We start from the raw sequence: 18299 nt of genomic DNA, 5'->3' as shown, positions 1-18299 counted from the left end.
ATTATCCTGATGTTCACGATTATGATGGTTATCTCAAATGTAGAACTCATAGCCCTGCTGCAGTCTGCGGCGGAGTAACCCGCGCGAGTGAACCTGGCGCAGAGGAACCAGGATGTCATGTGGACCAGCTCGAGGGTGCCATAGCATGCCGCAGCGCTCCGAAACTTAGTTTTTCGATCCCCAGTGCCGCGGAGAGCCCCGCACCGCAACGTGACCGCGCTGACAACACACCGGTAACACTATAGTCTGAATATTGATCTTATACTCACAGATAGTGTTAAATGTGTTCAGCTGCTTGGAAAAGTTTAAACGATACAAAAATAATATAGATTTAAATATGGAGAAGAAAATATTTTTAAAATGGTTTTTCACGAGCCGTATTATTGGGCTGTACTAAATATTTCTGAACTTTATTTTGGCTCTAAAATGTAGTGCTTTAAGTTTTTTTTTACTGAATTCAATGAACTGGCTTTGAGGCACACATCGGCATGCGGCTCACGGCGCTGCTCGCTGTTCCGGGAACGATCATCAACACACAATACATGTACATACATATACCTACATAGTACATAGGTACCCAACTATTTAGTTTTTACTGATTCCAATTTTCCTCGTCACCTTGAACCGCGTTCAAATTGTCATTGTGGTGAGACGCCGTCGTCTGCCGCGTGATTGATTATATTTTTTTGTTTTACATTCATTACTCTATTAAAAACAAGTTTACGTAAAACCTAAGCATGTTTTTGTTGGGTGACATTCAATATTTTTTCTGTGGATCTAATGTCACCGTCTCGCGGCTCGACTGCTCTTTGCGCAACTGGCTCAGGTAATTACCGAATGATGAATAAATAAACTGTGCAATATTGTGTACTTACCTTATTTATAATTCTGCATACCGATAACCTTTTGACATTGACAACTTAGACATTGTGAAACAGGGACTTAGCCGAATATTACCTAAGCACATAAGCCAAACTGTTAGTATACTTACCAAAATTCCAGTAACGTGGAATACGTCAATGGCAGGTGGAACATTTTCATTGCACGTATGAGTGTATAAGAGGTGGTTTCAAATTCGCAGCTATAAAATATGGAACCATCCACCTCCCTCTCTGCAGAAAAGTCCAAAGTTGATGCTATTTTAAAGCTCTAATTATCGCTAATTAACATTAAACATATTTTGTAGTACCAGCTCAAAGTGTTGAGTTGGCTTTCCATATGCCACTTATTTTAATGTGACCCATTATAGAACTTGATTCTAAATTGATCGTTACCAACAATGTTGTTGATATTGTTGCAGGTCGCGCCGGGTCCGCGCCTCGTCGCGTGCACCTCTACCTGTGGAGTCACAGTCGAGTCAAGTCGAGTGTAGCCGGGGCACCGCCGCCGCCCCGCGCCACTCCCGCGCCGACCGCCGCGCACTGCGCACGCCCGTCTCATATCACTCACGACAAGTCTCTGAAAGTGATCGGTTCCTTCGTGTTTCGTGAAAACAAATCGATTGTTTACAACTCAATTGTAAAAACTAGTGCCACATACAGAATCTTAAGTTTTACTTACAGGAATTTAGTGAACGTTTTCTCCGAACAAGTGCATTGAGTAAGTGTGGAGAGGGCTGCATTCCAAACCGGTGTCGTTCTTTAACGGACGAGGTGCGTACTCGCGAGTGTACCGGCGCGGACGTTCTCCTGAGCGGCGCGGACGTGATGTAACCGCGGCCCGTCAGTGAGCATGGCCCGCGGCGCGCCCAGCGCCAGCGAGCGCAGCAGCCTGGAGCCCGCCGCCGCCGCCGCCGCCGCCGCCCGGCCCGGCCTGCGCGTGCGCTTCCTGGACGAGGAGGGCAACACGGAGCGCCTCGTCAGCGCCGACGAGCTGGACTCCAGCGTCGCGCGCGTCAAGAAGGTCTACTTCCAGAAGAACCGCAGCTCGAGCGAGACGAGCCTGCTGCTGCGCCACCCCTCGCTGCCGCGGCGCCGGCCCAGCGCCGAGCGCCGCCGCAGCGACCCGCACGCCGACACCCTCAACAACAACTCGCAGAGCGAGAACCTGAACAATGGCATCGCCATCCTCAAGTTCAGCGAGCTGGACAGAGAAAAGACTGAGCCCGAACAGACCAAAGAGACGAACGGACACTACAAAAAGAACAGCAACGTGTACAGTGTCAACCAGGCGAAGACGCTGACGGCGGAGAGGAAGAAGTCGGCCCCGGCAGTGAAAGCGGGCGGGGGCCGCGCGGGGGGTGGGGCGCGGTCGTGCCTGCCTGCGGAGGGCAGCCTGGCGGAGGCGGCGCCCGGGAAGGACTTCACCCTGCGCGCGCTGGGCCGGCTGTCGCGCGGGCTGGGCCGCCTGCTGCGCCGCTCCAACAGCGTGCGCATCAGCGACCCCGACCCCGTCTACAAGGTGGCCTACCTCGGCAACGTGCTCACCGGCTGGGCCAGAGGTATGTACACCGTCGTCGTAGAAAATCTCAACTTCTTTCCAATATATTTGCTGACAGGGCAGGGACAGCGACCAAATCTTCTTCAGTCTTATCGAAATGAAGACAATAATAATCACACTTATAAACCAGGTCAAATCACGTATTGTTTTGATACACACTTTGTTTGTTGTGACATCACAGTGAAAGAAAACAACACTAACCTTCAACAAGCAGGTGTCCCGCTGGGCGACCTCTAAGCACCTGTATTGTGTCTAGTGGTGTTTTTTTATTCATGCATTGATACTACAATCTTTTAATCTAAACATTCTGTTAGAAAGAGAGAGGCTTTAATCTAATAAAATCCTCTCCGTAGTTACTTACTTGTCTACAGTGATTCAGACGCACTGATTCACATGTTTAAAGTTATTAAACAATTACAGCAGACTTTATTTGCTGATGATAGTGTACAAAGTAATTATGTGAGTTGACAGAACGCAGACTCAGCGTAAGCTGGCAACTAGGAAGTGCATCGGTGGGATAATAACAATATTGAGCAGTCAGCGACAGTACTTGCTGAGGTTAACAATGTTCAAGTGGTTCAAGGCGACTCGCGATCAGTTTTTTAATTTATGAATCGCACCGACACTTGAAAGCTGAGTACCGTGTAGTTGTAATTATTACTTCATGATCGAGCTTCAATTAGTTTTACGCAATGTCGTAACGCTCGCTGTTATTATGAAATGGTTCACGGTGCTCAAAGTTGATGATAGCAGGGGTTACATTTTGTTCTACTTTTTTTAACAGATTAAGATATACCTGTTTCCATCCTCATCATAAAAGTAGAGCAAAAGTAGCATTATGATCAGACAACAATATCCATACTTTCCCTGCACGTCTACGCTTATCTGACATGCACGAGCTTCTCCAATTTAAAAGACAAAAATATGCGGAACATGCTATTAAAGCATGAGGTTATCCCACATCATCATCACGACCCATTACGTCCCCACTGCTGGGGCACGGGTCTCCTTCCAATGAAGGAAGGGTTTAGGCCTAGTCCACCACGCTGGCCAAGTGCGGGTTGGTGGACCCCAACACAAGCAAGCTTTGCTGAGAGAGTTGTCGGGTAAGTGGGCAACCCGACTGTCAGATGTTTTCAAGCCGCCCGAAGGCCTCTGACTAGGCTTAACGACTGCTGCCGAAGCAACCGGGACCCACGGCTTAACGTGCCGTCCGAAGCACGGAAGCGTCCAGAAAAGCACCACTTATCCCACATAACTAGATTAAAATAAAACAATGTAAATGTGATAACTACAATAAATATTATCATCGGATTAAACTGAAAATATAGTTGAGGTCAAATTGGCAACCTCTTGGCAGATAGCAAGGCACTGACGCCAGCAGGCGGGTTCAGGAGTTCACCCAATTAAGATTAAGTACAATATAACAAGTCATGAATCACTCGCATGGACCCCTCATGGATCTGTCGCCACAGCGACTCAATGATGAAACCACTTTCATAATGAATGCCCGAACCTAAATTATCTTTATTCGATGACCTCTTATTGCTTTTGTCTGGCTTGTATCTGTTGTAGCTGGCTGGATTTAGTTGCGTTGTAGCAGACTGGTCATTATTAGTACAGTGAAAGTGCAGGATTATTGCTAATCTTAAATTAAGTTTCATAAGCCTGGAGACGATGTTAACACGGTTTATAGCGATGACGTAGATGACTTATAAGATAACCAACATTCTAACAGCTCCTATTTAAGAGATCAAGGTGAAATGGACTCCGTGGGATGGAAGGATGCAATTAAAAAAAAGGAAATAAACATTAATTACCTATGCAGATGGAGTAAAGACAAAATTAGACAAAAAGGTCATTGTTAAATGCAAATGATGTTTTGTCAAAGCAAAGTCCCTCGTAATGTCATTGTATCGTAAATGGAAGTGCAAAACTCTACTCAACTGAGCATTATTGTACAAAACAGGTGTCCTAAAACTTCTTGTGGGACACGATCACATACAGTATAATCAGTTTTGTAAACAACTTGATCTCCCTCTCTTATATTTCCCTTCCTAATGAGCGGAAGCCCGGTCGAGCGAGCGGGCGCGGTGAGGGTCCCGCAATCCCGCCGCGTTCTCACTCTAAGCTCGTATATTTTTTTCGTCGACGCATTCCCGAGGTCTCGTCATTGTTTGTCCGTTACCGCTCCCACCGACACGGCAGCTCACTTCACTGCTGCCTTCACAGCAAGCTTCACACTTGTCCCTTCTATTTTAAGAACTAAAAACGCTTGCACGGATTTTGTCCTAATAGAGGTGGTGATTCCAGTTTTGTTAAATCCTTTTATTTTATCTGAAGTTCAAGAGGAACCGAATGGAATATAAAGTTAAGTTGTAAATGCAGTTTGTTGAAACTCGGTCATCGAAGAACTTTAAGTTATGCAACGTGTTACGTTGCGTGTAACGTGTGTCTGCAATCCAATATTTTATTGGTGGAGTTGCTAAACAAATATCCTCCAAGCGGCCAGTGGCAGCCAGGGAACCGACTGGTTGGCAACATATATAATTGCATTTCCTTTTAGCGGTTACTGGTTTTAAAAAACGATATTTATTTTAAATGGTTTCCGACCAGTTTCTGTCGAGGAAAGTAAGATTGGTTGGACGCTTTCAGAGCAGACTTGTTTTCCTTCTCAATAATTTTGTTCTCCACTTAACATTCAGTTGAAGATTATATTTTTTTCTGTATTAAGGTGACCGCCCGCCGCCGCTGGCGTTTTCACAATTTCCATCCATCATTCACTACCATAGAGTGGTTATTGGTCAATTAATTTAGTGCCTATTTTAAAGCCACTTGGATAATGATGTTGCCAATATCGCATAATATTTTCTTGACCATTCCTCAAAGCCAAAATCTTAGTATATGTGTTTTTATACTTATTGCATGATTGGCTGGTCAGATAACAACTTTACTGTTTAGCAAATTCAGTGGTACCTACTTTTTCCGTAAATCCTGATTTGATAATTTGTTTAAAGCTACGAGTATTATTCAGAGGCATTTAGAAATCTAGACGTTGTGGTGCGAGCTAATGTCATTGATCTAATGCGGTTTAACTACGCAGTATTTCCTGTTGTACACTGCGGTGGACGATTTATAATCCAAGATAGCGATAAAATGCGAAGTATTCTCATATCAGGCGCCGATTGGGCGACATCATGAAGAATCTCACTAAACAGCTGTTCAAGCCGATAGTCTACTGTGCTGGCAGACCCGCATACATTAGCATACCGCGAAGAAATCATTAATATACATTTCGTATTTAAATCCTCTATTATAATGGAAACTTTTGGCAGAGTTCACATTCTAAGACAGGTTTCTGGTCCTTGACATCTGTAGGATGGCTCAAGGCGCCATTATACCGCATCTCTTGTTTATTGTGCACAGATCTCGTAACTGGGCATAATTTTTTGATTCAAGACGAAGTGGTAGCTTTCACATTTTGGATTTCTGATTTTGTATGGTCAGGTTGTGTTCTGCCACCGGCTATGGTCGGTGGCTGCGCACGCGCATGCAACTACAGCCCGCGCCGCCGCCGCCGCCGCCGCCGCCGCTCCGTGCCGTAATGACAGCCTAATGCGATTGGATTTAGGAATTTGATTTCGCAATGAACACCGTATCGCCCACTGCTGTATTGTAACAGATAACTATTTGTTCTTATTTGATATTAGCACCTGTGGTTATCTTTATTGACATGGCTTAGATTTTGCTTCCTCAGGATTTAATGTGGTACTTACTTATCTATTTAAATTTAAAAAATTCAATATTGAAATTGAACAGTAAGTAGTATTTCTGTAAGTACTGTAAATCCTTTCATTAGAAAAAGTTCTATGAATATCCCATCTCATCGTCCTTGCGTGGATCCCTCGCGGCCTCGCCTTACTAGCTCACTACCTCCGCAGGGTCAAGTGATATTGACTGTAGGCTAAAGAGGCGGATTGACAAACTTTTAGGGCTTATTACTAGAGCTACTCCACTCCACGAAATTAACTCTTATCGATCTTGCAATAAGAGCGTCCCAAACGAGTGCAAATGGTATTTGTATAGACGAGGTCTGTGAAATTGGGTTATCCTTGGTCGCATCTGACAATGGTGGACTGTATCGAATTCGAACAACTCAATTGTTTATTGTAGAGTAAATAAGTACTTGTTATTTTCATGAATATAGAGAGACAGTAGCAGATATTTACATATAAATGAATTGTAGACAACAGACATTACGTAAACCAAGCAACAGCAAAACATAAAAACAAATTGTGTTAATTAGAAACATCCAGGAAAAGTATTCCGTTTCGCTGCCAATTCCACATTCACATAATTTAATTGTTATCTGTATTACTGGCTTTTGGCAGCGTCTTGCTCTCTCGGTTGTTTCAACGTTAATTGCAGTAAAGTCGGGAGCATCACAATATTATTGTGTACTGAATATGAAGATCGTGATGCAAACAGTTGAATAAGCTTCCTGTATAGTTATGTAGACCTTTCATTTAAGACAACAGTTTAAACAACAGCTCGTAAAAAACTTCCTAAATGAAGTTGTTAAAAACCTGTGTGCAAATGTGTCAAGGAATTACGAAACTTCTTATAGTTTGAGCGAGGTTAACATTCAAGTCAGTTAATATGAGGTTTTCAGGTTATATTATATGGATCTTTTGGAGCTATTTCGCGATGTCAAATTGCATAAGCTCAAAGGAAGTTCTAAGTAAAGTTTTTTTTTACATTCTTATGCAATTTATCTATAATATGTTTTTAACGAAGCATATTACTTACTTACAAAACCTCAAAATATTTGATAACAATCGTATTACACTGTTCCACGTTGCTTCTCAAACACTCGGCCATTCCATTTCCTTCCCTATGCCTGTGGTCCCAGGGTGCACAATGCCCGCTCACCGGCGTGGCGCATGCTCCACTGCGCTGGCGCATAGAAAGCCGACAGAAGGTCGCATATTTACTGTAACTTCAGCTTAACTAACTAGAATCTGTTCATTTATTGAAGATCGATAGCAAACAAATGTAGGAATTACTCATGTATTCGTAAGTATGTATACTCATGTTATCGTCGTTATTGTTTATTTACGTTCTGCACAACAAGGCAGGAACGGTTTCCACGTTTCACGAAACAAGCGATCCTTCATAAACAGCCGTCCATTATTCAAGGCGAAGAAAATTCTAGAAATTGCGTATCCGACAACCTTGCGGTCTAGTTGTAGTGTGTGTACTACCTCGGTAGGTACTACCTACACCTACCTGTGCAACTCACTCTGTGGAACAAACGCGAAACATAAACCTGCCGGCACGAATATTTGTACATAATTTACCGATAATTTGTACATCATACAGGATATTGAAGCTAAATAGATAAATACCTATCCTAAGGAGGTACTTAATGTTATAATTTACAACATTGAATAAATAATTTTCGTACAACGCGTTAGGTACCTATATATACTGTATTAACGGTGATGTTTCCCGGATGTACGAACTAGAAGTCATGTGTAAGAGTCTAAACATGCAAATTTATACACATTTACGTGAGAGATTATGGTCATTACAAATATAACTCTAAACAATACATAATGTAAATGTAAACATGGTAAAGTGCACTTTATATAATCGTCTGTAAGTACATAGGGAGGTATATAAGAAGATAATGAGAGAGATTACGGCGCTCGGGGCAGCAGTCAAACGAACACTATTTACTCTCTAATTTACATAGTAATATCTATGAACTCCGTACTGTGACATGCAAATTACTGTAATGCAAACATATCATTATTTCAATCAAATGTGTGCCCGTGGTTAAAGTGTTTTTATTTTATATTTTAAAATGAATTTCCAACCGAGTTCCTAGAAAGGTTTATTTTCGCCCTTCCATGAAAATTCATTCAGATAGGAGATACTCAAACAACTCAAGTGTTATTCAAGACCAAGATTCATAAACTTTACGAATGTTTTTTTTTTTTTAAGAAGCTGTTTAGTAATAGTAAGTACCTATACTGTCTCTGTAGTCACTTGCTTCCGTCGTTTGTCCCGCACACAATGGGGTCGATGCTTCCCATACGCCGCGCTTATTGGTGCAATAAATATCATTATGATATTGAGAACGCAACAGTCCCCGAGGAGTTTTTATTTGCCACTATTGTTTATTCTATGTAGGTATGTAGAGTATTTGCTATTGCAAGTGCAGTGTGGTAACGTATGTGTGCTGAGGAATTTAATCTAATTCTGATTAGGATTAGCCAATTCGCACGTATGATTAACTAATTATTTTCATAGTATTATTGACGATAGGTAATCGGATTTACCCGTGACATAATGTGTAATGACGACCGAATGGCGTAGTGGTTAGTGACCTGACTACTGAGCCGATGGTCCCGGGTTCGATTCCCGGCTGGGGCAGATATTTGTTTAAACACAGATATTTGTTCTCGGGTCTTGGATGTGCCCGTAAAATGGCAATAGGCCCGCCCCCTATTACATTGGGACTAACATAACACTCTGGCGAAAAGTGGGTGCAGCAATGCACCTCTGCCTACCCCGCAAGGGATTACATTAGTACAAGGCGTGAGTGCGTGTGTGTGTGTGTGTATAATGTTGTTAGAGTATGCGGAGTACATGAGCAAGTGTGCAAATATTTGACTATTTATCTTGTCTAATTCTGTAGTAAACATGGTACTACGCCTAATCTTATCACAATAATGCGATGATGAATCGGTTACGCTGACTTGTAAATTTGGCAAGCTTAACGTTTTACAATAGAATAACAGAGATTACCTTCATTGAGGTAATCCGGCCACAACTGGATCAGTCCGCCCTACATTGTCCATCGTAGTTTAGTTCAAAGGTTTGTGTAAATCATAGTTTAACCTCTTCATTTGCAGTAAGCTATTCATTGGATATGGTGTATTCTGGTCATCGAATATAACAACTGTTGCTATATTATTATGTACACTTATAGATCATTTGTTTTTTAAAGGCGACGTTGTTCAACTGGTTCTTTAAGGATAAACAAATGAATAACTACGCCTATAAATAAAAGTAAAACCCACCAGGTAAAAACCAAAAAGATCTCCGAAAATCTAGAGGAAAGGATACCTTTACCATTTGTGAACGTCTAGCGTAACGTTTTTTTTTATATCATTGCTAAAATATATTTTTTGTTTAGAAGCGACTCTATTATGTCATAATGTTTTAAAAGTCGACGAAGCTGTTGGTTCTTATTTGGAATAGCTATAACTGTGACATACAGTAAGTACCTACCTATCCCATAACAGACATTACATAATAGCCACTTCGTCACTAGTAACTAGGCAATACAGCTTATTAAATAAAATCCTTTGACGACATTCCTCAGGTTGCTCGCTGTCGCCGGCTCCTGGGGGTCAGTCTATACAATGACAAAATGATGTTATGACAAAAACCAAGTTTCCCAGCGCTGCTGCGCCAGCGACTGTATCATGTATTAAAAGTGTCGATTGCACGACAGCTCTCGTTCGTTTGTTTTTCGTCAGTATAGAGTAACCCTCCTGTCTTTGTCTATCAGTCTGTTCACATCGCACGAGTAATTGCACGTAAAAGGAGCTCCACACCGCGTCTTTAACTCTTTATGTTGGTTTTACTGCCGCATTTATGTGTTCGACTGTACCCGACTGGCGAACAAACACCTTTTCTAGACGATTACTTTTATAGTCTTGCTACATTATTGCAGATTGTATCTAGATCTATCCCGGAATGACTGAGACTGAATGTGATCAATCTTTATTTACTTGCCTTTCTTAGATTTTCATCAGTGGTTTGGCAACACTTCTTGAGCCGACTAAAAAAATATCAGACTCCGAATAAATAGAATATCGTGTCGTGACCTCACCTGCAATAATATTTAATTTGTCAATTAATGAGAATAACTTCGATACGTGGTCAAAGAAATCTGACGGTGATAATTTACGTTTATTTTGCAAAAAAAATTATATGCTCTGCCTTTTGTCTGGTCAGTATTCCTAGTCTGGAAAATATGTCGGATTCGTGCTTGAAAAATCTCTATCGCAAGAATCGTAAGGAGCCCTGGATTGTAATGATGATGATGCCCATTGGTTTTGGTTCTCCAAAAGGCTTCGCGGTTCACAACATGAACATAAAACAATGGTAGGCCACATCAATGAGGGCAAGTATCGCTCTAACACTTAAGCGTGGAAACCAAACCCATTTGTGCAGAACTTACACTCATAGAGAACCTAAATGCGCATTTCGTTCGACCGGCGGGTGGCCCAGCGGCGGCGGCCGTCCCCGCCCCGCGCGCCGCGCCCGCCGCCGGGCCCCCGCGGGGGAGGCGGCCCGGCTCCAGGGACCATCAGCTCTACGTGATTAGCCAGTTTAATTCGCGCGCGGCTGCTAACGGGATCACATTCCACTACGCTTTGCGAACAAACTGCAATGCGAGCGGCTTTGAGACTGCTTTCTGCTTTGGATTAAGTCCCTTTCTGCGTTTGTTCAAGTTTTACGGTTAATTACGTAGGAAAAGGGGTAATGAATTAGGTACCGTGAAAGACAAGCTATCGTTAAAACGTTATGGGCAGAGTCCCGTTGTGCCTCAGCCTGTGTCTAGGCACTCGCTAGTAGCCACTCTTAGATTCCAAAGCTCGCCGCCATCTCGTCGTAAAATATAATCAAAGAGAATGCTGTTGAAAATGTACATTCCTGGATTTTACGATTTGGTTCATGAGTATGACTGCATGTAGGTACTGATAGGTAATAAATGCGAATGTGAGGTGTGTTAGAAATAGAATGAACTTCACGAGAGCAATATGCAGTTACAGGTTGCTGTGGCAATTTTCATTCATAAAATCATTTCAGAGCGTGTTCATGAATCCATCAAAATATTGTGTGAGATTAACAAGAAACATGTAGAGTTAACCAATATTTTTGTTTATCTTTTCAGGTAAGATTCCTTCATAACTTCATAAGCTGCGACTTTCGTAAGTTATAGTCCATTATAAGTTACTTTTAGCCAACCATAAACTTAGAAGTAGGTACCAACAACGCTGTACCTACATGTGTATTTCGAATAAATCTTTACGTAGATTCCAACGTATCTAATTCAGAACTTTATTTCAAGTTCAGAAACTTGGGACCAGACAGCAAATTGATTCTTTAGTTAACAGCATGAGTTACTGAACGTGTGGAATTAGTTAGTAAATTAGTACTTAGGTCGTGACTTCGGGGCATTGGAAACAAATCAAACAATATAAACGAAAGATAAGATATCTGTGAACTCTCACACCAACCTTCTACTAATGAAGACGCGAGTGAGGGAGCACAACGAACGATCTGAAATACGACCAAGCTCCGTACCACCACCAGCAGATTCATACAAATTCGATTTGACAAGCGAGCGACGCAGCCGCTGCTTCAAACATTAACATTTTTGGTGATGGTAATCCCATAGGATGGTGTAGTGGAGCATAGACATTAATGCAGCTTGCTTTGAAGAGTAGCTGTTGCAGAAGCCACAACTTACATAATAATGCATGACTCTCGGAAGGGTGATGAAAATGCATGTTGTTTTCGTTTTATTTGAATTTACCTGAATTCCGGTCCCGCGCGCGGCCCGCATACGAACTGGCTGCTCTCCGGCTTCGCTCGCAGTTTCCTCCACATCCGACTTTCACTCATACATACAACATGCAGACTCGAGATCGGAATGAGGCGCGGACTGCGCGCGCGCACCTGGTCTCCACCTCATTGCGATTTCTTTTGTTTTACGGAACTTCCGAAAACACCGGAAATGTTTTCTACAAGAAGCAAAAAATATTACCACACACATTGCATTGTTTGAGCGAGGTGCAGGTATTAGTTATTCAAAATTTTAATAATATATCATCCAAATTGTTATATTATTATTCATAACTGCGGTCTAGTTCCCCGCGCTTGTTATTATGTTTAGTAGAACAAGTACACGTTACACCGTAAACTACTAATTTACACGACATAATAACATGCTATGGTTGATAAAAATTAAGAACATTGACTTCATGATTCAATTTATTTTTTATTCTATCTGGCGGTACATTATAAATTCGCTTAAAACATACGCAGAAACCATGTCATAGACCGTTTGAAATGAGAATCAAAGTAGTCGATACTTATAATCTTCTTGATTACAGCGTGAAGAAGTCGTAAATTACCCTTCACATAGCACGTAACGTAATTCATAAGTAAATACAAACGAATGCGGCACAAAGTAGTGTTACACACTCGCGCAATCAGTTCTTATGTTCCAATAAACGCAACTGCAGTTCTCATTTGTAAAACCTGTCATTACTGATACTGGCTGGTCGAGTGGTTGCTAAAGATATGCGCGCGGCCTTAAGGTCGACACACATTGCCGTACACGACGGTAACCCTTCGCACTTTGTAGTACTCGTAATTCCTGCGTTGTAAGAGCTATTTTCGTGATTTAGATGGTTACATTACACTGTGCATATCTTTAACTGTACCAGTTGTCCCGACTTGTTAATATAGTATCGTTATTCAAGCTGGGGAAATCTAGGGCACGGCTTTATCTACTGATGTAGGCAGGTTCTGTTTATGTATCAAAGTTGCATAGTTTAGTATCGGAGGTGTCCATGCCCGCGAAGGCTCTTATCTGTACTATCACCTACTGAGGGATTCTAACAATGCCATATAAAACACTCTATTTTCAGTAAAAGGACAAAGGCGGTCAATAAAGGCCTCTATCATATTATAGGATACCTACTCGTGAGAACTATTTTTATTTATTACTAGCTGTTCCCGCGCGCTTCGCTTCGCCTTAAAAAGTTTTCCCGGGGGATTTCCGGGATAAAAAGTAGCCTATGTTCTTTCCCAGGGTCTAGAGCGTATGTATACCAAATTTCATTCAAATCCGTTCAGTAGTTTTGGCGTGAAAGAGTAACAGACAGACAGACAGACAGACAGACAGACAGACAGACAGACAGACACAGTTACTTTCGCATTTATAATATTAGTAAGGATTTTAACTTGCTGTTTTTCAAGTAAGTATCTGCCCTAGGTAGGGTAACGTAACGTACCTTGGGACGCTTGTACCTCGGGACATTGATTGTATTTTAAAAACCGGCTAAATAAACACATTTAAATTCTACCCTAGGCATAGAATTTTACTCGCTTGGCAAAACTAGTGAGTCTCGTGATCATACCAGCATCGAGTGTGTGGTGAAGACAATATGAAGTTTTTTGGAGTCAAAAGTAGCTTTTGTATAGTTTTTGTGTTGCTTTATCTCATTGAGGCATGCTCAAAATAAAGACATGGATGTCACGTATACATTTTCAGTTATTTAATTTTATGACATGGCAATTATCTGAAAGATTCCTAAATTAAAAATAAAGATATTTAAATTTTGGTTAAATATTGCTTTTTTGTACCTTGGGACACGATTAAATTTGTACCTTGGGACACTGTTTCCTATGGCTTTGTACTATGGAAAATGCAAACATCTAAATAACGCCTTATATCTCTGTTCTTATTAGTGCCAGAGTGAAACTAGACAGAAGAGAGATGCAGTAAATCAATAAGAACAGAGATATAAGGCGTTATTTAGAAGTTTGCATTTTCCATAGTACAAAGCTATAAGAAACAGTGTCCCAAGGTACAAACGTGTAACGTACCTTGGGCCAAAACAAGCATTTTTACTTTTATCTTAATTTAATAAAATCTGGCCACACTAAAGCTTTAGCACAAATACTAGTGATAAAAGATTATATATCCTACCGAATAAAGAAAATTTCACATTAATATCTTAGTTGTACGCTGCGATAGCTTCATTCAAAGTTGGGGTAGTCGAAAATGTCCCTAGGTACGTTACGTTACCCTATCTATGTAGTACCACGTATTATATTCAATAGTTCAATCAAACTACAAATAAAAAACAGTAAGTATCTACTGTATTGTACGTATGTAACTATGATTTTAATTATGAACCAATTTAACTTGTGCATACTTCGAAATAGAGACATTCGATTTGCTTACAAATTAATTAGGTATGCTAGCAATGTACCATGTACGGTGGCCTGCGCCTAAAAGTATACAGGCGGAGTTTTTAAAATAGCGATCCCTGATGATGAAGGGACCAGCTACATCTGTTATAAATCCGGGGACGTGTTGTGTGTGATGTGTGTAGCAGTGGTGTTTATGTGGATGTGCTTGAGTTATTATTGTGCATTCACTTAGGTACTTACTACCCATTATTATCTACACATTTAGAAGTTGCGAAGCAGACTTTATTTTATATCGTAAATCGTAATGCTACCCACCTTTTTGTAAGTATATATTTTTTTATTTCATTAATGTGTGTGTAAAGAACTCGGACAGTGTCGGTATTATAATTATGAAGTATATGTAACGAGAAGATAATACAAACCGGATTTAATTATGCTTCATGAGAATTTTTAAATATTCTTACGTACCTAGATATAAAAAATGCTACGTGGGTATTTGACAATCCAGCAGTGTGGGAATAGGTGCTACTTAAGGCTTCTAAAAAAGGCATAGTTGTTCGTATGTTACACCTACTGTAGGTACCCCGTTTAAATAAATTAATCGAACGTGTATGAAGTCCTAGGTCCTAAATATTACGTTTGTTTGACTAACATACAAATAAAACTGCGCTCACTGGCCATGACGGGAAAACAGCGGACTACATAATCCTATCACTATGGAATTCAAGGTCTTAAATGAAATAAATAAAAATTCTGCCATATTTTCAATGATAATGTCATTTATATTCGTAATACCTGGTATAACCATGACTACAAGGTGTACCTACAACCAAGTATGCCAATCATAACTTCAGTTTATTCAGTCGTATCTATTCTCAGTTCTGAAATCATACAGTATTCTCCCCACTGATAGCGTTAAATAAAGAAAAGCAACCAAATTTATTCTGACATCACCTCTACAGTGAATGCAAAAAAGCATTGATGCATAAAAAGTGATATAATTAGATGACGGCCGAGGCACACGCCAGATACGGAGTGGGCAAGTTTGTCCAAGCTTGGCCCACGCGTCCCGCGACCAGGTGGGTGCTACAGTGGAGCAAGTTACACAAACATTGGCCCCAACACCACAGGATCACCACGAAGTCACTGAACTAAAGCATACATTTAACCAGGTCATAAAATTAATCGGGGACTGTCAATGCAATCGTGGTTTATAGTGGGTATTTGTAACTGACCCACGAGTGATTTGCATTTTTTAATCCACAGTCTATCAATTTCTACGCTCGACATTCATAAAGTTTTATAAGAGCGTTTATTGGCGTTGCTGCAATATGGCGGCCGTGGGAAGTGGGCCGCTCCATCGCCTGTTCAATCTGCTGGACGCTGCTGAGTGGCAATATCCTGTGCCGACTGTTGGCCAAGGAGCCCTACAGCTGACGTCTACATCTATCGCCAACAGTTTTCCGTTGAAATATCGCGGTGATTGGTCAAACCGGAATCCGTGCTTGTCTTAATGATCCTGATAAAGTGTTTTCTTGCAAGGGTCCGTGGTCCTGTGGTTATTGTATTGTATTATCTTTTATCCCAATTGTATTGCATATAAAATATTTGGGAAAAGACTACGGTGAAGTCAGGAGTTCAGTTAAAAAAGTACATGAATACAGAATCAAAATCTCTCTTATTCTAAAACATTTACGTTGTATTATTTTACGAAGAAACTGGCACAAGGTTGGCGACATTTCATCGAATGAGATGAGAATGACATCTACTGCTAGAGATTCCCCCTTTTTGCTTTATTAACAGCTTATTTGAATACCTAATATCTTTCGAAGCGCAATATTTTGCATGCTAAGTGGAATTAACGTCTTCGTTTAGATACAAGGTTTTCTTGCCAAACTTACGGATTAGTATAATATAAACCAAACAGGTACAATGTTCTGACTAAAAATATAACAAATCACTTGCAAGGTGGCTATGAAGGAAGTACATAAATATTTCCTGAATTAAGTTGGTAGTCCCGAAGTTAATACATTTAGATGCAGTTAAGATATCATTAAAATTGCTATTATTCTAATACTATTACTTACTGAATACGTACAAGTACGTGTTAGAGTAAGTATGCGCTGTTGGCCCTACAGCTGTACCTCTAAATATGAAATCAATGCACTAAGATTATTCTCTTTGGGCAGCTCTCAACTATAAACATCGAAAATAATATCTGGTTTACGTGCGTCACAGCGATACGAGTGGTATAGGTATAAAAATAACATTTTATTCTTAACACTTCAATAAACACTCAAGATTTATAAGCATATGGGCCATTATTTTATTTTAGGGACAATTATCGGTCCCCTACAAAGAAACATTTTTAAAAAATTAAATAATGAAATTCAGGAATATAGCTACCGTCTGTAGCAATTAAATAAGACACCGGTCACAGAAAATATAATGAATTTATGTAAAATACTTTATTTATTTACAAATTACGGTAACTCTGTTGTTGTTTTTGGTAACGCAATTGTTTTTCATACAAAAAATGTCTGTCCCTCGAAGCGAGTCATATGAAACAAGCACAACGTGTGTAAAAAATTATAATGAAAACAATTTTTTTGAATATTATAACGAATATGTCATTATTTAAACTTTACTTCACGGTAATATTCATGATTTTATATGAACATATTATGGGACAATTAATATTCCTGGCCGAGTCCCCAAGCCTAAGCAAAAATACACCTACACTAGGTTACCCTAGGAAATTCAATCATAAATAAACTTTTTTTCACTTTCTTACACCTAAGATCATTTGAATGGCTGTGTATTTGTATCGGAGTGCAGGAAGGAGAGCGGGACGGATAAAATGACCAAGTCTTTCGGATGAGAGTCCTGGAGAGAAGCGCGTGTATTTATTGTGACGCCACTGAGTTACCGGCGACATACGGTGAGTTTTATAGATATTTATTATTTTATTTCATGCAATATATGTAATAATTAGTAACAATTATTAGGGCATTTTGATATCCCATGTATGTGTATTCATTTAAGTACTAACTTCAAATAGGTTATTGTTTTACAACTGCGTTACCGCTACACTTCGTTACTTTTTCAGTAACGCAGTTGTAGCTATAGTAACTCAGGGGTTTTTCTTATAGTTTTCAGGTATCTGTTACTCAATTTATGGTACAAATATAACATTTGAGCATATTATATTGTTACAGTATAACATTTCAGACTCAATGGCGTAAACAGCGGCTGAAAAACAACGGCTTTATAGGCAAAAAAAATGAGAAATATTTCTTAGTATTAAGTTGTTATATTTTCAGCGATTTTAATGTTTGATATTAAACAAAGAGTTCTGTTAATTTTAGTTTGATAGTTTTTTTCACATTATGATTAGTTTTAATTGAAGAAAGTATAAAGATTGTGATTGAGATACCACTGTGTTACCAATTAACCACTGCGTTATCTATTTGTCCCTCGTTTCCTGAGAGTATTCACAAACATTTTAGCTACTCTATATTAGAAAGAATGTTAAACTAAATATAATAATTATAATTCACCGTATTTAGAGTTATTTCTAAAACTTTGAGCGAAAAATTATGATTATTTTGTCCTTTTTTCGAAAAGTATTGCATTAAAACTTATTGATTGGTAACGCAGTGGGAAACTTTATTATAGAATGAATAACAAAACTGACAATATTTTGTAATTTAAACTGTTAGATTAATGTTTTTTTTCTTACTTTTTATCTGGTATATGTTTACGAACTAAAATATATGTTCCTAACAATAAAACATAATTTTGTATGAAAGTAACGCAGTAGTATT

The 18299-nt window shown here is 40.0% G+C and overlaps 1 protein-coding gene across 1 annotated transcript in view; it reads left to right on the top strand.

Annotated features, from left to right (window-relative positions):
• The first annotated feature begins 1350 nt into the window (after positions 1 to 1350).
• The window catches only part of LOC119691287, a 43546-nt gene continuing 26597 nt past the window's right edge, over positions 1351 to 18299 (top strand). The window contains exon 1 of the mRNA XM_038108485.2: positions 1351 to 2440. Coding sequence (XP_037964413.2) covers positions 1732 to 2440 — 709 coding nt within the window. The 5' untranslated portion in view covers positions 1351 to 1731. The remainder of the gene's footprint in view (positions 2441 to 18299) is intronic.

Source organism: Plutella xylostella, chromosome 15 (assembly GCF_932276165.1).
Source record: "Plutella xylostella chromosome 15, ilPluXylo3.1, whole genome shotgun sequence".
NCBI classification, from domain to species: domain Eukaryota; kingdom Metazoa; phylum Arthropoda; class Insecta; order Lepidoptera; family Plutellidae; genus Plutella; species Plutella xylostella.
This window is presented reverse-complemented; position numbering and strand designations above follow the sequence as displayed.